Consider the following 13,703-nt stretch of genomic DNA (forward strand, 5'->3'; position numbering starts at 1 on the left):
TGCAGAAACACTGGCACAGCTTTTAATTTTGCATTCCTCACTGCTCACGTTGTTTTAATCTCTAGCTATGTCTCTGAAACCACTTTCCCTGCTCTTGGCGGCTACTGAAGCACTTTGCTTTCAGTTGAGGGGTCGGGTAAATATCTCCATGCATCACCGAGCCACTACGCACGCCGTGTGCTCAGCATTCGCCCTCCGACACTGAGTGCCGCAAACCACCTCATCGGATGCAAGCTCCTCTTTGCTCAGCTGTGGAGTATTTTTTCAGAGCATCTTGCCCTGCTGCCTGGCCGAGGAGTAAATGCTAGTGGGTGCTTTGGGGGAGACACAGCAGGGAGGTGGGATGGAGGGCGTTTCTTCTCATATACAGCCCCCGACCTGCTCTGACCGCTCAGCCCCTGGCATCACCGTGCTGGTGCCAGGGGAGCTACGCCGGGTGGCTTCAGGTGGCCTCAGAGATGGCAAAGCTGCCATGCTTCAGGATTTAGAGGGACCAAAGATGCAGGTGATGTTAATGCCATGCTTGATGGCTTTAGCTGCCGTGGGGTGTGCATAGCCTGTGGTTTGGCAGCCTAAAAAGCAAAGGCAAGGTTTTCTGCCAGGGTGATCTGCTCTTTACATCCTGCGCCTTTCTGGAGAGAAACCCTGGGTGCAGAGGGGCAGGAGAAGCGTGGCTGGAGCCACGGTTTGCAGGACACGTGCAGCGGAGGAAGGAGGGCTGCATTTTGGAGCAGGGGACACCGAGGGAAGGAAGCGGGCAGGCAAACCCCGGGGTGTCCATCTTGTAACATCTTCAGACTGAATCCAGATGCCTCCAGACCAATGCAGATGGGCGAGGGGCAGAGGCAATGGGAGGCAGTTTGAAGCTGTGCTATACAGGAGAGCAGGTAATCCACCCAATGCTGCTGATCTTGGAGATTATGAATTAATGCCTCCTCAAAAAAAGGCCTCAGGTGATTACAAACACTTCCAGAAAAGAGACAAACCTCCTTGGCTGGCCTCAGCCCAACAGTGCCATGAAATCACTTGCAGCTCGGCCGGTTCACACCTGTGATGATCTGGGCCCCAGGGCCGCCTTTTAAATGATAAAGCAGAAAATGTCCCTTTTTTTCTTGGGTGGCAGCTTACAGGGAGTGTGCTACTTTCAGCCGTATGAGGAATTGTTGAGATTATCAGTCAGAAGCATAGAGAGTCCCTGTTTCTGGAGAGTCTGAAAACAAACAAAGATGGGTAATAAGAAATAATTTGAGGAGGTTTTATTATTATTACATTTAGTGGTAGGGTTGTCTCTTTAATGCTTTATATGTTTTTTCCACACTAGATAGGTGAGCTTATATTACACAGTAAAAAGCTATTAGTTTTCTCAAAAGATTGTCGATTTTCTTTCCAAATTGCTAAATTACATTTTCAGTTTTATGGGAATGCTCTTTCATTTGTGCAAAATCCTGCACTCAGATGGTTAGGCCAATCTCATCATGCAAGACTATTAGGTGAACTAATTGGATCTGTCTCACTCGTACATTTCTATCAGGAATATCTAATAAATGTGGAAATCCATTTGGAAATGAAGATGGCATCTTCATGTTCTCAGGACCTCGGAGATTTCTGGCGTTGCAGCTGCAGCCAGCGGGAATTAGCTGCTTTCCCATCGGCAGCTTTGTCAAAGCCTTTTTCCAAGGTATGAGCTTGACCATCTTCATAATTGTCAGAAGTTGTTAAATGATGCAGTTTCCTTGTGGTATTTAATCGATGCTAATCCCGGGACGATGCAGGGACATCTCTCGCACGGTCCATTTGGGCTGTCATCGAGGTAGGTGTGAGGGTGACCTCGGCACTGTAATTGCTGATCCTCTTCAGCGTACTTCTGAATTTATCTCCTCGCTACCCCAGCAAAGCAGAGAAAAACCATTATCCCCATGTTGCCAATGGAGAGGTGTAGGAGCAAGGCAATGAAGGAGCTCCCAAGGTCAGCCAGTCTGAAGGCGTTTGAGATGGAGCTACGGCTCTCTAAATTCCAACACTTAAATGGTCACCTCTGCTTGCGCGTCTTCCCTCCTGCAACACTGCATGGCTGACGCTTAACATACTTAGGGAAGACTATCAGCGACTCCTTTTATACTGAAGTTTTTCACTTCTAAGACTCCTGCCTGGATTCAGCCAGGGGTTTGCACATAGGCCTGCTTTTAATGGGGTTGCTTTGTAGTTTGGAGTTAAGTCATTTTGCTGAATGGGTCCCAAAAGGTCAGATGCTGCTGGCCAGTTTGCAGTGCATTAGTGCTGTGCTCGTGGTGGGGCCCAGGACCTCTCTGCGGCAGGATTTCTGTTTAGCACCGTGTCCCGCGAGTGAGAATGGGTCTGCGTTCCCTCAGCGCCCAGTAAAGCCTCATCTGGCAGAAAGTCTGCAGAACAAAGTGAACCTTTCATGCATTTACATGATGCTTGCACTGGCAGAGTACATTGGTATTGGTTCAATGCTTTGTATCATGCAACGACAAGGTATTTTGCTCTTAACCTGAATGCACTTTCTTGTTGAATCAGGGTCTTGCTTTCCAGGGGAAGCTAAACCAAAGCCACCCACGCTCACCCTGAGAGTACTAAATGCTGGTCCCTGACAGCATTGGGATAGTTCGATATAACGCTCAACAATTCTCATTTGTGAGAGCAGTTTCTAGTAGAGGCAAACCTCTTTCTCCCTAAGTTCTTCCTGCTTACTCTTGCCCAGGTCACAAACGGGGACAAATCCCTGAAAGGCCGTGGGTAAGACCTGAACGCTGCTTGCTGCACTCTGCTGAAGTCAGCAGGACGTTGACTGCTGGCCTCAGGGAAGGTGCAACGAGAGAAAGGGGGGCACAGAGAGGAAAACTCACTTGGCTTTAAGCACGCATTGTTTAAATTATTCAGTTTCTCCTAAAACAGCCCATTGAATAATACATTGCGGTCACTTCTATTTCTAAATGCTTGCATTTGGACTGAGGTTAAAATGAAGTCCTAAAATGTCTCTTGTGCTCGGGTTCCTCTGGAGATGCCCACCGAGCAGTGCCCCGGTCCCAGCAGCTCTTCGCCCCCGCATTTCAAGGCTCTGGTCCTGTGTTTGGGCAGTGCCAGCTCCAGGCGCTGCCCCGTCAGGTCCCCCACACCTCCGGTACCATGAGACTGATTTTAACAACCCCAAAGCACTAAAAATAGCAAGCTCGGGCTTGTTTCTATTTGCTTTCTCCATTGCTGGCCAAGCCCTCTGGAGTAATTTGTCAACAGCTTTATTTCTTCTTCATTAAAGTGGAGTTTTGACCTAATTGCACTAATCCCTGAGTTTATGGAAAACCTTTGAAGTGCCCTACACCAGAGTCACAAAACGGAGCGGTGACGGAGCTCAGCGGCTTGCTCTCCCTTTCTGTCCCATCCTGTCCCCGAACCATGCACACACAGAGAGATTTCTGCATTGGAGACTTTCTACTTGAGACACCCATAGCTCAGGTGTGGGTTTCAGTTTTATTTAAAGGACTGGGGGAGTCAGGAGTAACTAGCTCTGCTTCACACTTATCTGCTTCTCAATTTCTGCTTAATGTTTAATAGTAATAATATAAACAAAACCTCAACCCCCCGAAGAGCTGTTTGAGAGGCCTGACATTTATGCATTGTGTGCAGGAATGATTTAGCATTTAAAAACAAAATAAATCTCTTTATGTAAGGTGGTTCATTATTCTAACTGATTGGAAACAAGACAAACGTGGATGTCTAGTGAGGCTCCTTTTAAAAGAAAACTTCCCTTCTGTCGATATGCTGTCCTCCTCTGCGGAGGGGTGACGTTTCCTCTGAAACCTGGCTGAGCGTCCAGCAGGATAATTAATTGTTGTTTGGGAAATGCCTTCAGATGTGCAACTGTTAAATCTTACTGGTTTTTTTTTTTATTAGATTATTTGGCTTGTGCAAGAAGGATGCAATCTTAATAGCAAAGCCCTCTGAGATCTATTAATGTCCTGGCAGATGCAAGCGAGGATGCTAATAACGAGAAGCCCAATGCGTGCTGAGCTCCAAGACTGGCCAGCCAGGAGGAGCACTCAGACGGCTTCTTGTGTAGCTGCTGCTTGCAGGATCAGGCCATGAAGGCAGCAGGAAAAAAATTGATTAGTGCAAGGTCATGGTCTCCCAAATGTGATGGGCTGGAGCACGGACAAAGGACGAGGGAGCTGCTGATGGCAATGGGACCCCCGCCTCCCGGGCAGAGAAGGGCTCTGGGACACAGCCAGCCACGCTCGACATGGACGTGATATCCATGCTGGGAGACCTGGAGCAGTAAAAGCCCAAACAGGCCAAGAGAGCCCCTGGGGAACAGCAGGCGTCTGCGGCAGAGGGGCCGATGGGTGCTGTGCCCCGTTGCGAGCTGAACGTGCAGCCGGTGAACGTCATGCCACTTCCCCGGCTGCAGGATGAGGCTCACAACAACCCCACGGGTCCGGTGGGAACTTGGAAAAAGCGTCTGTAAAAACAGAAGCTCCTTTGGTTTGCAATTTTTTCTCCTTGCCATCGTATGCAGTGACCTTTCCTTAATGAGAAAGAAGAGAGTGAGGAGCCCGAAAGAGAGGGAGGGGGAGGAAGAAGGCGCTGGGGGGGACACAGCCAGTAACAGAGATGTCGTCCATCCTGCTACACAGTGGCTGAACGCTGCGGTAGCCCATCGCTGGCCCCAGAGCCACCCTGTCGTTGATGGAGGCTCTTCATGCTGCTTCACATTGCTTTGTTCCTCCCTTGCCGGGGCTCGGTTCTCACTGGGGCTGTTCCAAATCCACTGGCTCCAGCAATGCCTCCTGATCTGTGTCGGTGAGGGAGAGGAATGCTGCGTCCCTAAAATTTCTTGAGTTATGGGGTATAAAAATTGCCACTAGGTCACCCATCCACTCTTCTACCTGCAAAGTGGTGTTTGAGGAGCAGTCTAACGCTGCTGATACCTTTGGAAGAGCCTCATTACCATGCGATTGGAGACAGCTTCTGCATGAGCCTAGCAGAAATACTCCTCTAATATATCTCTTCACAGAGTTTTTGCATACAATATTAAGCATTAAAATAATTTAATAAGGCATAAATCAGGTTTTACTGTGGTGCCACTGCACAGGAAAAAAGCACTCCTGGAAAGGCACCTGAATACATCGTGGCCTCCTTTGGAGTGGGAGCAATTTATATATTCAATATAACTTCTGTTGGTTCTGCTGTAAATCCCATCTCAAAGCTTGTGTGCTCTCCGCAACGTACAACGGGACTTCATCAGTGTGTGCAGCCACACGACTCTTACTGGGGCTGCCTGGTCTGCAAAGATCCAGTCTTGCTTTGTGCTTAGACCGTGCACTGTGGACCACATCGCCTGTTGCTTCAGCTGCTTGCAGAGCTCACTCTGTGCTGGGGCAGAGAATCGGGAGTGCAGCATCTCTCCGGAGTCAAACCCCGAGTGCCTCCCATGCCTGCACCGAAGCTGTCAGTCTCCTTGCTCTGTGCAGGGCTAGCTTGCAGCAGTGCCCTGTTATTTTACATCCCAGCTCCCCCCCGCGAGCGGGATGCCCATGGTGTGACAGCCCTGCGTTGGTAATTGTCGGCAGCACTTTATTTTCATAGGTGAATGCTCTGAGCTGATCCCTTTCAGGCTGTCTCCCGGTGGTGTCTCTTCAGTTGATTAATCACCAGGAGATGATAAATGAAAATATCAGCTTGAGAAATGTCTGCCCTGTGCTCCCAGCAGAGGCAGCAGTGCACGGTGAATAGTTTTCTCCCATCTCTTCTGCTTTGATTCCCTCTGTAGAGCTGCGTCTCGAGCGATTCTCTTGCACTCAGGAGCTCTGCTAGCGTTCAGCCCCGCTCGCTGTGAGCTGGAGAAGAGATGGGTGTTGCAGCTTGGGCAGTGGTGAGGAGTGCTACGAGCATCCTTCCTCCCTGACGGCCGCGTCCCGTGACCAGCATGCCCCAAACTCCGGCACACTGCGTGTTTCAGCCTTTCACGCTGTGCTTTGGATCCTCCAGAGATGTGGGGTGCATGGAAGAGCTTTTGAGCCACATCTGCTGTGTCTGTGCATTTTTAGTTTTACAAAGGATGCAAAACTCTTTAGATAACCTGATAGTTAGCTGTAAATCTAGCTGCCCCTGCAAAACCTGTGTCTTATCCACAGTTAAGAGCTGGTTTGGAAAGGTTTGGGTCTGGCTGGAATTTTGTCTTGTGAAATATTCTGCAATTTCAGAAAGTTTTCTGTCCTATAGTGGGAGAGAAGGCTTTTCAAACTCTGTAAAAAAAGGGAGGGATCCCCCAGGACTGGAGTGCAGAGATTTTCCATGGCTCTGGGAGGCATTTCTGATGTGAATGTGACTGAAACTGGCACACACTTGCAAAAAAACTTCCAGTTCTGAAGTGTCTTATTCTTGGATAGGTAAAGTGATTTGTCCGGTTTTTCTTGATGTACAGCTCTATTGGCATCTGCAGTGTCTTTAAGTGATGCGTCTCTCTGAAGGCTTGGCTGCTTCTGCTGTGTGATCCACTCCCAACAAACTCCAGAGAGCTAGTGATTTATCAGCCACTGCTTTTTGGGGTGAGGAAAAGGCTAATGCTTTATGGATCTATCAGCGTTCCTGTATGGCACATGGAATACAATATCCTGCCAAAGAGGGGAGGGATGTCTGCTACCTGGCAATCCATCATTTCTCCCAGTGCCCCATGGCAAATGCACTTTTCTTTTTTCCATCAGATAACGTGCGAGTACTGTTATATAGTGAAGAGCTTCTCCCTTCTCCTCCTCCACAAATGGTTATGAAAGCCTGAAAATGCAACTTCTGCAGGGTGCAGAATTAGATGGAAAGGGCCATTTTGACAGTGAGAAGCCATCATTGCCTGCAGCTCTTGGTAGCAGCAGGACATGTGAAATCTCAAGCGATGCAGCTGGGCCATAGTCAGCACAACAGGATCACAGCAGGGACGAGAAAGCCAGGCCAAACATGCCCATGTAGGCTGTCAGGTATGTGCCGAAAACAGACAGATGTGTCAACAGATGCTCCAGGTTTTTTCTTTTCTCCCCTGCCCCACGGTGATTTCCTCTGCTATAGGCATGGCTCAGCTGACCTTGTCCCCATGGAGCTCAGCCATCCCATCCGCAATGGAAGAGTAAGTGAGATGTGTTGATAAGCTGGTGAGTGTCTACTGGGGAGTACGAATCCCTCTCCTACGTCTCTCCTTGGCGTTTTAATTGATTCAGGGTTTTCCCAGTGGAGAACTTCATAAGAGCATTTGATAAAATCAGCTACACACAATCCTGCCTCTCATTACTTACAGGCTTGAGGCAGGTAGATGATTAAGTGAAATTTTTACGGTGTGAGCAGTTGTAACAAGGGAAATTATCATCCTGGATATGAGACAACGACTTGGCTCTTACTACTTCTGCTGGCAGACACCTAACCCAGTGACTTTGCCTCTGATCTTGGAGCAAGTCATCTGCTTTCTCCTCCAGGACAAACCTGCACTTGCTACCCTCGCACGTTAAAAGGACAAGTCGCGTGGACGCGCAGCGCTCAGGAAAATCACTTCAGACTTTCTTCGGGCTGTTGCCGTCCTGATGGAGGTGAGGGCATCTGCAATTGTCACGTGGGGAATGCCTCTGCAGGCACGGGGTGGGGAGCGTCCTCTGGGCTCGGGGACGGGGCTGAAGGTGCTACAGAACACAGCGATATTTTTGGTCCATGGATGGGATGGGATTCACCCCCCATCTCCATCCAGCCGCGTCCTTGGGCTTATTACCCCAAGAAAAGTCAGTGATGCCAGAGTGAAAACTGAGGAAAATGAGCGCAAATCACTTGGTCGATTAGAGAAAGTCTTCAGCTAAAATGTGAGCTCTTTTTTTCCTGCCAGCGGACTTTGGGTATAAGCTAAAATAGTGACTGAAAGAACCAAGTTGTACACTTGGTTTTGTTGTACGTTTTGTTGTACGCTTGGTTTGTTGTATGTTTCCACAAGCTTTAACTCGCTGCTGACATAACTCGTCGTTGATAAATAAACTTTATTTTTGAAGGGAGTTACTGTCAAGATAACGACAGATCCCACTGTGAAGCCAGATCCGGTAAGGAGCAGTAAGGTTGTTTTCTAATTTGGTTTGAAATCTTAAAGCGCTCCCTCGTCTTCGCAGAGATACCTAAATGCCGCCTATTTGGCGCTGTATGTAATTCTTTGCTATAATGGCATGCTTGACAATATCTGTGTACTTACCTGGAACAGTAAAAGCCTCCTGTACTTAAATGAAATACACACAGCAGGTTTGGAGATGAACGCAGGAAATGCTTCAATGCCTTTTAGACAACAGTAATTCAGACCATAAACATAATATAGATTGCAAGAGTGTATATAAAGGAGCGCTTCAAATACCAGCCTTTGTATTTTGCAATTCGGTCCAATTGATTCCTAACCTAAAGCAATGCTGTACGCGAAACCCAAACTGTTGCATAAACATAACAAATCCATCACCGAATCAATGAAGGAGATGCAGAAAAGATACGGTAACTACCCAGCGTGACGCGGCTCACATGAGCTGAAGCACGCGTGATGGTATTTCATGGAAGGAACAGGGCGAAATGGAAATGGGTAAAGGATGAATCCCCATCCCCATCCGATGAATCCCCCGCCTGCCCGCTCTTCGCTCTGCTGAAATCAGGAGCAATTTGCACCGTGGAGCACCTGTACCTCTGAGCAAAATGAAATTTCTGGATTCCTCCGAATTCCTGCAAAGCAGGACTTTTTGCTGCCCGGTTAATGGGAGTTTTGTCAGCTGTGCTTACTAGACACGATAAATGGATAATAAATAGCGCAGTCTGCGGACAGCAACAGGCTCCGACAATCCATTAACCAACGAGACATGTTGCACATTCCAGCTTATTAGTCTCCTTTCCATAATATATTTTAACAATCTCTCCCTGGCAGGCATGTTCTTAGAACAAACACGCAGGTTGGACTTTCATTTTTTATGCCTCTTCAAAATTTCAGAGTGAAAAAGAACTGGTAGCGAGCCATTAGCGATAATTTGATCCTGTATTTGCACTGGAAATTTTAAATAGATTTTTTTTCCCATTCTGCTTCCACTTGTTCCCTTGCTGTTTTTCGCTGCAGAAGCAGCATTGTGCAGGCCGGGGGCGAGCAGCGAGGAGACAGCCTGGGCAAATACAGTTTTGGCAGGTTTTCATACGTGGCCCTTGCTTTTTTAAATAAAGCCTTTGCTCGCCCCGCCCTGCTTGCTTCCACCTTTATACAGCTGCTTGCTGAGCAACGAGCAGCGTGGGCCCCCTCCAGCTGAGGACGCATTGCTGGTATTTAGGGGGGTTTTGCTGGTGGGATGGAGCCAGGCCGTCCTGGCCCCCGCCAGCGCCGCAGTGAGGGTCCCCGTGTCCCCGCAGCTGGAGGACGTGGCGTCTGGCCGGGCCTGGGGGCTTCAGCTCGGTGAGCAAGGGGTTCCCAACAGCTCTGGTGGGAAACTGGTGGGGAAATGGTCTTGGTGGAGCCATACAGCCTGCCCGCGCGTGGCTGCCTGTTTCCAGTGTAGCCCCTCTGACAATTTGTCCGGCGCTCACCCAGGAGCACCCCAGACCCGTGGGCGCCCCTGGGCCCCTCACAGAGTGGGTTATCCGGGTCCCCGGTGCTGTCCCAGGGGCCCTGTGCTCAGCACCGCTCTGCTCTTGCTGCAGAGTTCCCAAGCGAGGTCCCGCTCCGTCCGTTGGTCGAAGGGGAAGGGCTGCAGCACGCATAACCCAGCTCTCCCCTGCAGCTCGAACTGGGGACGGTGAGGCCCTGAGCAACGCTCTGTTTATTCATGGCGCAGCACGATGCACTCATGCTACACGTGTTCGCGCAAGCGAGACTCTCCACCCTTCGAACCCCACGTCGGGGGCACGCGTGGCACCGTGCAAAACGCCGGGCCGGCTTACGCGGGTGCTTCGTTGCACAGACAGCAGCCGAGGAAGCGCCAGAGCAAGGCCCAGCCTCCTGCAAACCCGCAGCGCTGCTGCACCCCGCCCCGTGCAAACGCGGAGCGGCCGCTGCAAGCAGCGGGGCAAGACCTCGCCGCGTGCCAGCGCCAACCGCCGGGGCGGCGCCGCGCGCGGGGCCGGTTTGCCGGTACCGGGGCGGGCACCAATCAGCGCGGGGGCCGGCTGGGCGCGGGCCAATGGGCGTGCGGCGGGGCGGGGCGGGGCGGTGCGCGCGGGGCCGCTGCCCGTGCCGGTGCTCCGGGAGCGCCGCGCGAGGCGCGGGGCTGAGCTCCGCTGCGCGGTGCAGCAGCCCGGTCCCGGTGCCCCGGGAGGATGTCGGGGAGCGGCGGAGCGCTGCTGCTGCTGCTGCTGGCCGCGCTGCTCGGTGCCCCGGGGGGCGCGCAGCCGGCGGGGGAAGCCGCCTGCCGCCCGGTCCGCGCCGCCTTCCAGGTGCTGCAGCCCGGCGCCAAGTGGGTGCCCGAGAGCCCCGTGCCAGGTGAGACCGCCCAGCCCCACGGCTCTGCCGCCGCTCCCCCCCGCTCCCCCGGGGCTCGCCGGTGCCCCGAGGGCGGGCGTCCGTCGTGCCCCGGGGCCGCCCGGGCGCGGGGGTCGCTGCGCGGGTGCGGGACGCTGCGGAGCCGGGTGCGGGCCGCCCGCTCCTCGCCGGCAGCGGGGGCGCGGGGCCGCCGGCCGCTCGGTGGCGGGGACCGCCGGGCTCCGCGCTGCGGGGGCGGCGGCTGCGCCCCGCTGCTGGGTGAAACCGGAGCCTGCGGTTGCGTCCCTGCAATGAAATCCCCTCGATGAGCGGTCTGTTGTTGCTCTCGTTTTGTTTGGGGGGGGATGTGTGTGTGTCTCTTACCTGAGGTGCAAACTTCTGCTGTCGGGCAGAGCTGCGTGCTGCCTGCGGAGCCATGGCTCCGTCGGGGGGCTTCCCCGGGCCGGTGCGGGGTGCCCGGGGGAGCGCGGTGTCCCTGCGGGTCCCGCAGCCGCCGGAGCCGGCGGGGCGATGCGAGGGAAATCCCGCTCTGTAAAGCCGCTCTGGGAGCATCCAGGCCCTCCTCTGAGCACAGGGGCTGCCACGGCTCCGGAAAACGGGGCTGGACGCGGGCAGCACAGCCCTCTCCGAGCTGCGTGTGTGGCGTGCGGGGCGCGATGGCCCGGGCGGGAGGCTGTGACGGATCCGGGCGAGGTGTTGCTCCGCCGTGCAGTTGGCATTACAGGTGGTGCCTGTGCGGTACCGCGCCAAACCTCACCACCTACACCCTGTGAGGCTGCTTTCAGGATATGTGCCTCGTTCCTATTTTAAAGTGTGAGTGAAATACTTGAATTCCCTGCTTTTTAAAGGTCCTTTTGCAGCTTTTTGGTAGCTAAGGAGTGTCGGCTCCTCCAGGTGGGTGGCTGCGCGCTCGGAGTGTGTGTACACAGACGGATAGGTTTTGATAGCTGCGTTACGGAGCCGCCTGAAGAGCTCGGGTGCTGTTGTGTTAGGTTAAATACGCAGCAGAGAATGCCTGCCCTGAAAAGCTTGTGATCAAAGTATGAAAAGGAAGAGATAACAGGCAAACGTGACAGGCAGGGGAGGTGCAATGAGATCATCGCCAGCAGTAGCTGCTTTTAATAATGATGTGTTGAGTTACATTTCTTGCGTTCAGTGTCGCGCAGGCCAGAAATACAAGAGTTGCTTCAGCAAGGATCTGCTGCAGTGCAGGAGAGGAAGGGGAGAAGCGGGGCGCCTAGGGCTGGGACTGCAAGGTGTTGTGTCTGCTGGTGCAAATCCCAAATCCTTCGCTCTGTAGGACTGTAGCAATACCTCAGCTTACCAACAGCTGAGATCTAGAGGGAGAGTTTAGATGTAAGTCCTGGTGAGGGAGTACCTCCCCTATCCCTTCCTATCCTTACATCCCCTTCCCATATAATTTCTGACTCTTTTCTTAATGCTCCCTTCAGAGTAGCTGCAGGAGCAGCATCCCATCTCTCTCTGTCCTGCAGGGCCTCGGTCTCCTGGTCAGTACAGAGGTAGTGCTGGAAATATTTTGCAATGAAATGTTTGCATGGAGAGTTGCAGGGAGGGGAAAGAGCTGCTCTTATCACTAGGAAAATGGCAAATTGTTGTTTGTTTGTAATCAAAGCAATGTCTTCCCTTGCTTCTGTGAAAGTCAGCGAAATGTTTGCTTTGATCCCTAGGTAACTTTCTTGGAGTGTATTTTATAGGGAGAGGTGATGGCGGGGTGGGCAGCTGGGGTGCTCCCGATGGGTCCCTGCGGGCTGTGCTGTGAGTGTTGAGGGGCTGCTGGGGCCTCCGTGCTGCAATGTGGTCGGTCCTTCCCCAGAAACCGGTGGCATCCTCCACCCTGGCCTGGGCTGTGATTGCAGTGGGTGCCTTTACCCAGGCATCTTCCTTTCCCAGCAGGGTTCAGGTCACTGGAGTTGCTCAGTTGTGCTCTTGCCCCCCTGGGAGCCCCAGCTGCATCCCTGATCTTCAGGAGGAGTAAGGAGCCCTTTGCCTCTCTGCAGAGCCTGTGGGTAGCTGGATCAATATCTCCTAACAGGGCTGGTGTTTCAAGTGAACGCTTCCGGCTTGTTATGATGATAAAGTTCCCACATATCAAATCGAAAGTGGATTTTACATTTGCCTAAGTACATAAACTTGATCATAATTAAAGCAATGACTGCTTGCTTATACCTTGGATCTGGCCCATCTTGCATGACTCTGTGTAGTAATTACACTTCAGAGCACTCGCTTCTCCGAGTAGCAGCTGCATAAATCTCTGTAATAGGGGAACATCACTCAAGGACTATTTTCCAGGCTTCTGTTTATTGCTTTTCTCCCTTTCATACATCTGTCAATTAAAAAAAGTTTTGGAGTTCCCAGCCACAAATCACCACGGAATCAATTCTGAGAACCTTTGCCTATAGATCATATCACCCTGGAGAAACCAAGGGTTTAAACAACTTATTTAAAACGCTTTTTCTTTTTTTTTTGACACAAACAGAAAACAATGACTTCTGGAAGCCACATTTTGCATTATGAGCAGTTGTGGCTGAAGGCACAAGTAGAGGAAACGCTGCTGAGTTGCAACACAGGCAGGAGAAGCGTCCCACGGCTCTGTTTTACTGGATCGGTGGTGCGTGGGCTGGGGGGACATCAGCACAGTGCTCCCCGTAGAGGAGCCCAGCCACACCAGGCTGATACTTCTAATTAAAAAAAAAAAAAAAAAGGCAATTCTGATACATGTGAGGGAAGCATCATGCTGTTTCATGAGCAGTATTAATGTTCCGGGAGTAATTCTAGCTGAAGGCGTGCGTCAGGCAGTGAGCAGAAACTTGGTCTCCTCCGGTCCTGCAGCCTGGGGTCCAGGTTTTTGCAGCTCGGGAGCATGCTTTGGCACGCTCGGAGGTGGGGAGCAGCATGACCTAACTGCTGTCAGCTGCGGGTGACTGTTTGGAGGGGTGGGAGGACGTAATTCATGCCAACAGCTCCACTCAAGCTAGATGAGAGGCCTGGTGGTGGGAGAGTGCTTTTCGTAGGCTTTTCTGAAGTTGAGACTTAATGCCAGCTCGTGAGCCAGCCTGCGGTTCTGCGCTGGGGTGACTTCCTCAGCTGCTCACACTCATTGATAACTAAATTCTCTTTTTCTTTCAATGCCTGTCTTGGTTTTCTTCTTCCTTTTGTCTTTTCCCTGCATAATTTCTCATGTATAAACAGTAATTTGAATTTCCATTTT

General features: G+C 51.8%; 1 protein-coding gene across 1 annotated transcript in view; it reads left to right on the plus strand.

The window, feature by feature from the left end:
• Positions 1 to 10,311: 10,311 nt before the first annotated feature.
• GPC3 (glypican 3) overlaps positions 10,312 to 13,703 on the plus strand; it is a gene marked incomplete at both ends in the record, with an annotated part of 152,178 nt that continues 148,786 nt past the window's right edge. The window contains one exon of the mRNA XM_082323621.1: positions 10,312 to 10,474. Coding sequence (XP_082179747.1) covers positions 10,312 to 10,474 — 163 coding nt within the window. The remainder of the gene's footprint in view (positions 10,475 to 13,703) is intronic.

This window comes from Platalea leucorodia (genome assembly GCF_965183815.1).
Source record: "Platalea leucorodia genome assembly, chromosome: 10".
Lineage (NCBI taxonomy): Eukaryota > Metazoa > Chordata > Aves > Pelecaniformes > Threskiornithidae > Platalea > Platalea leucorodia.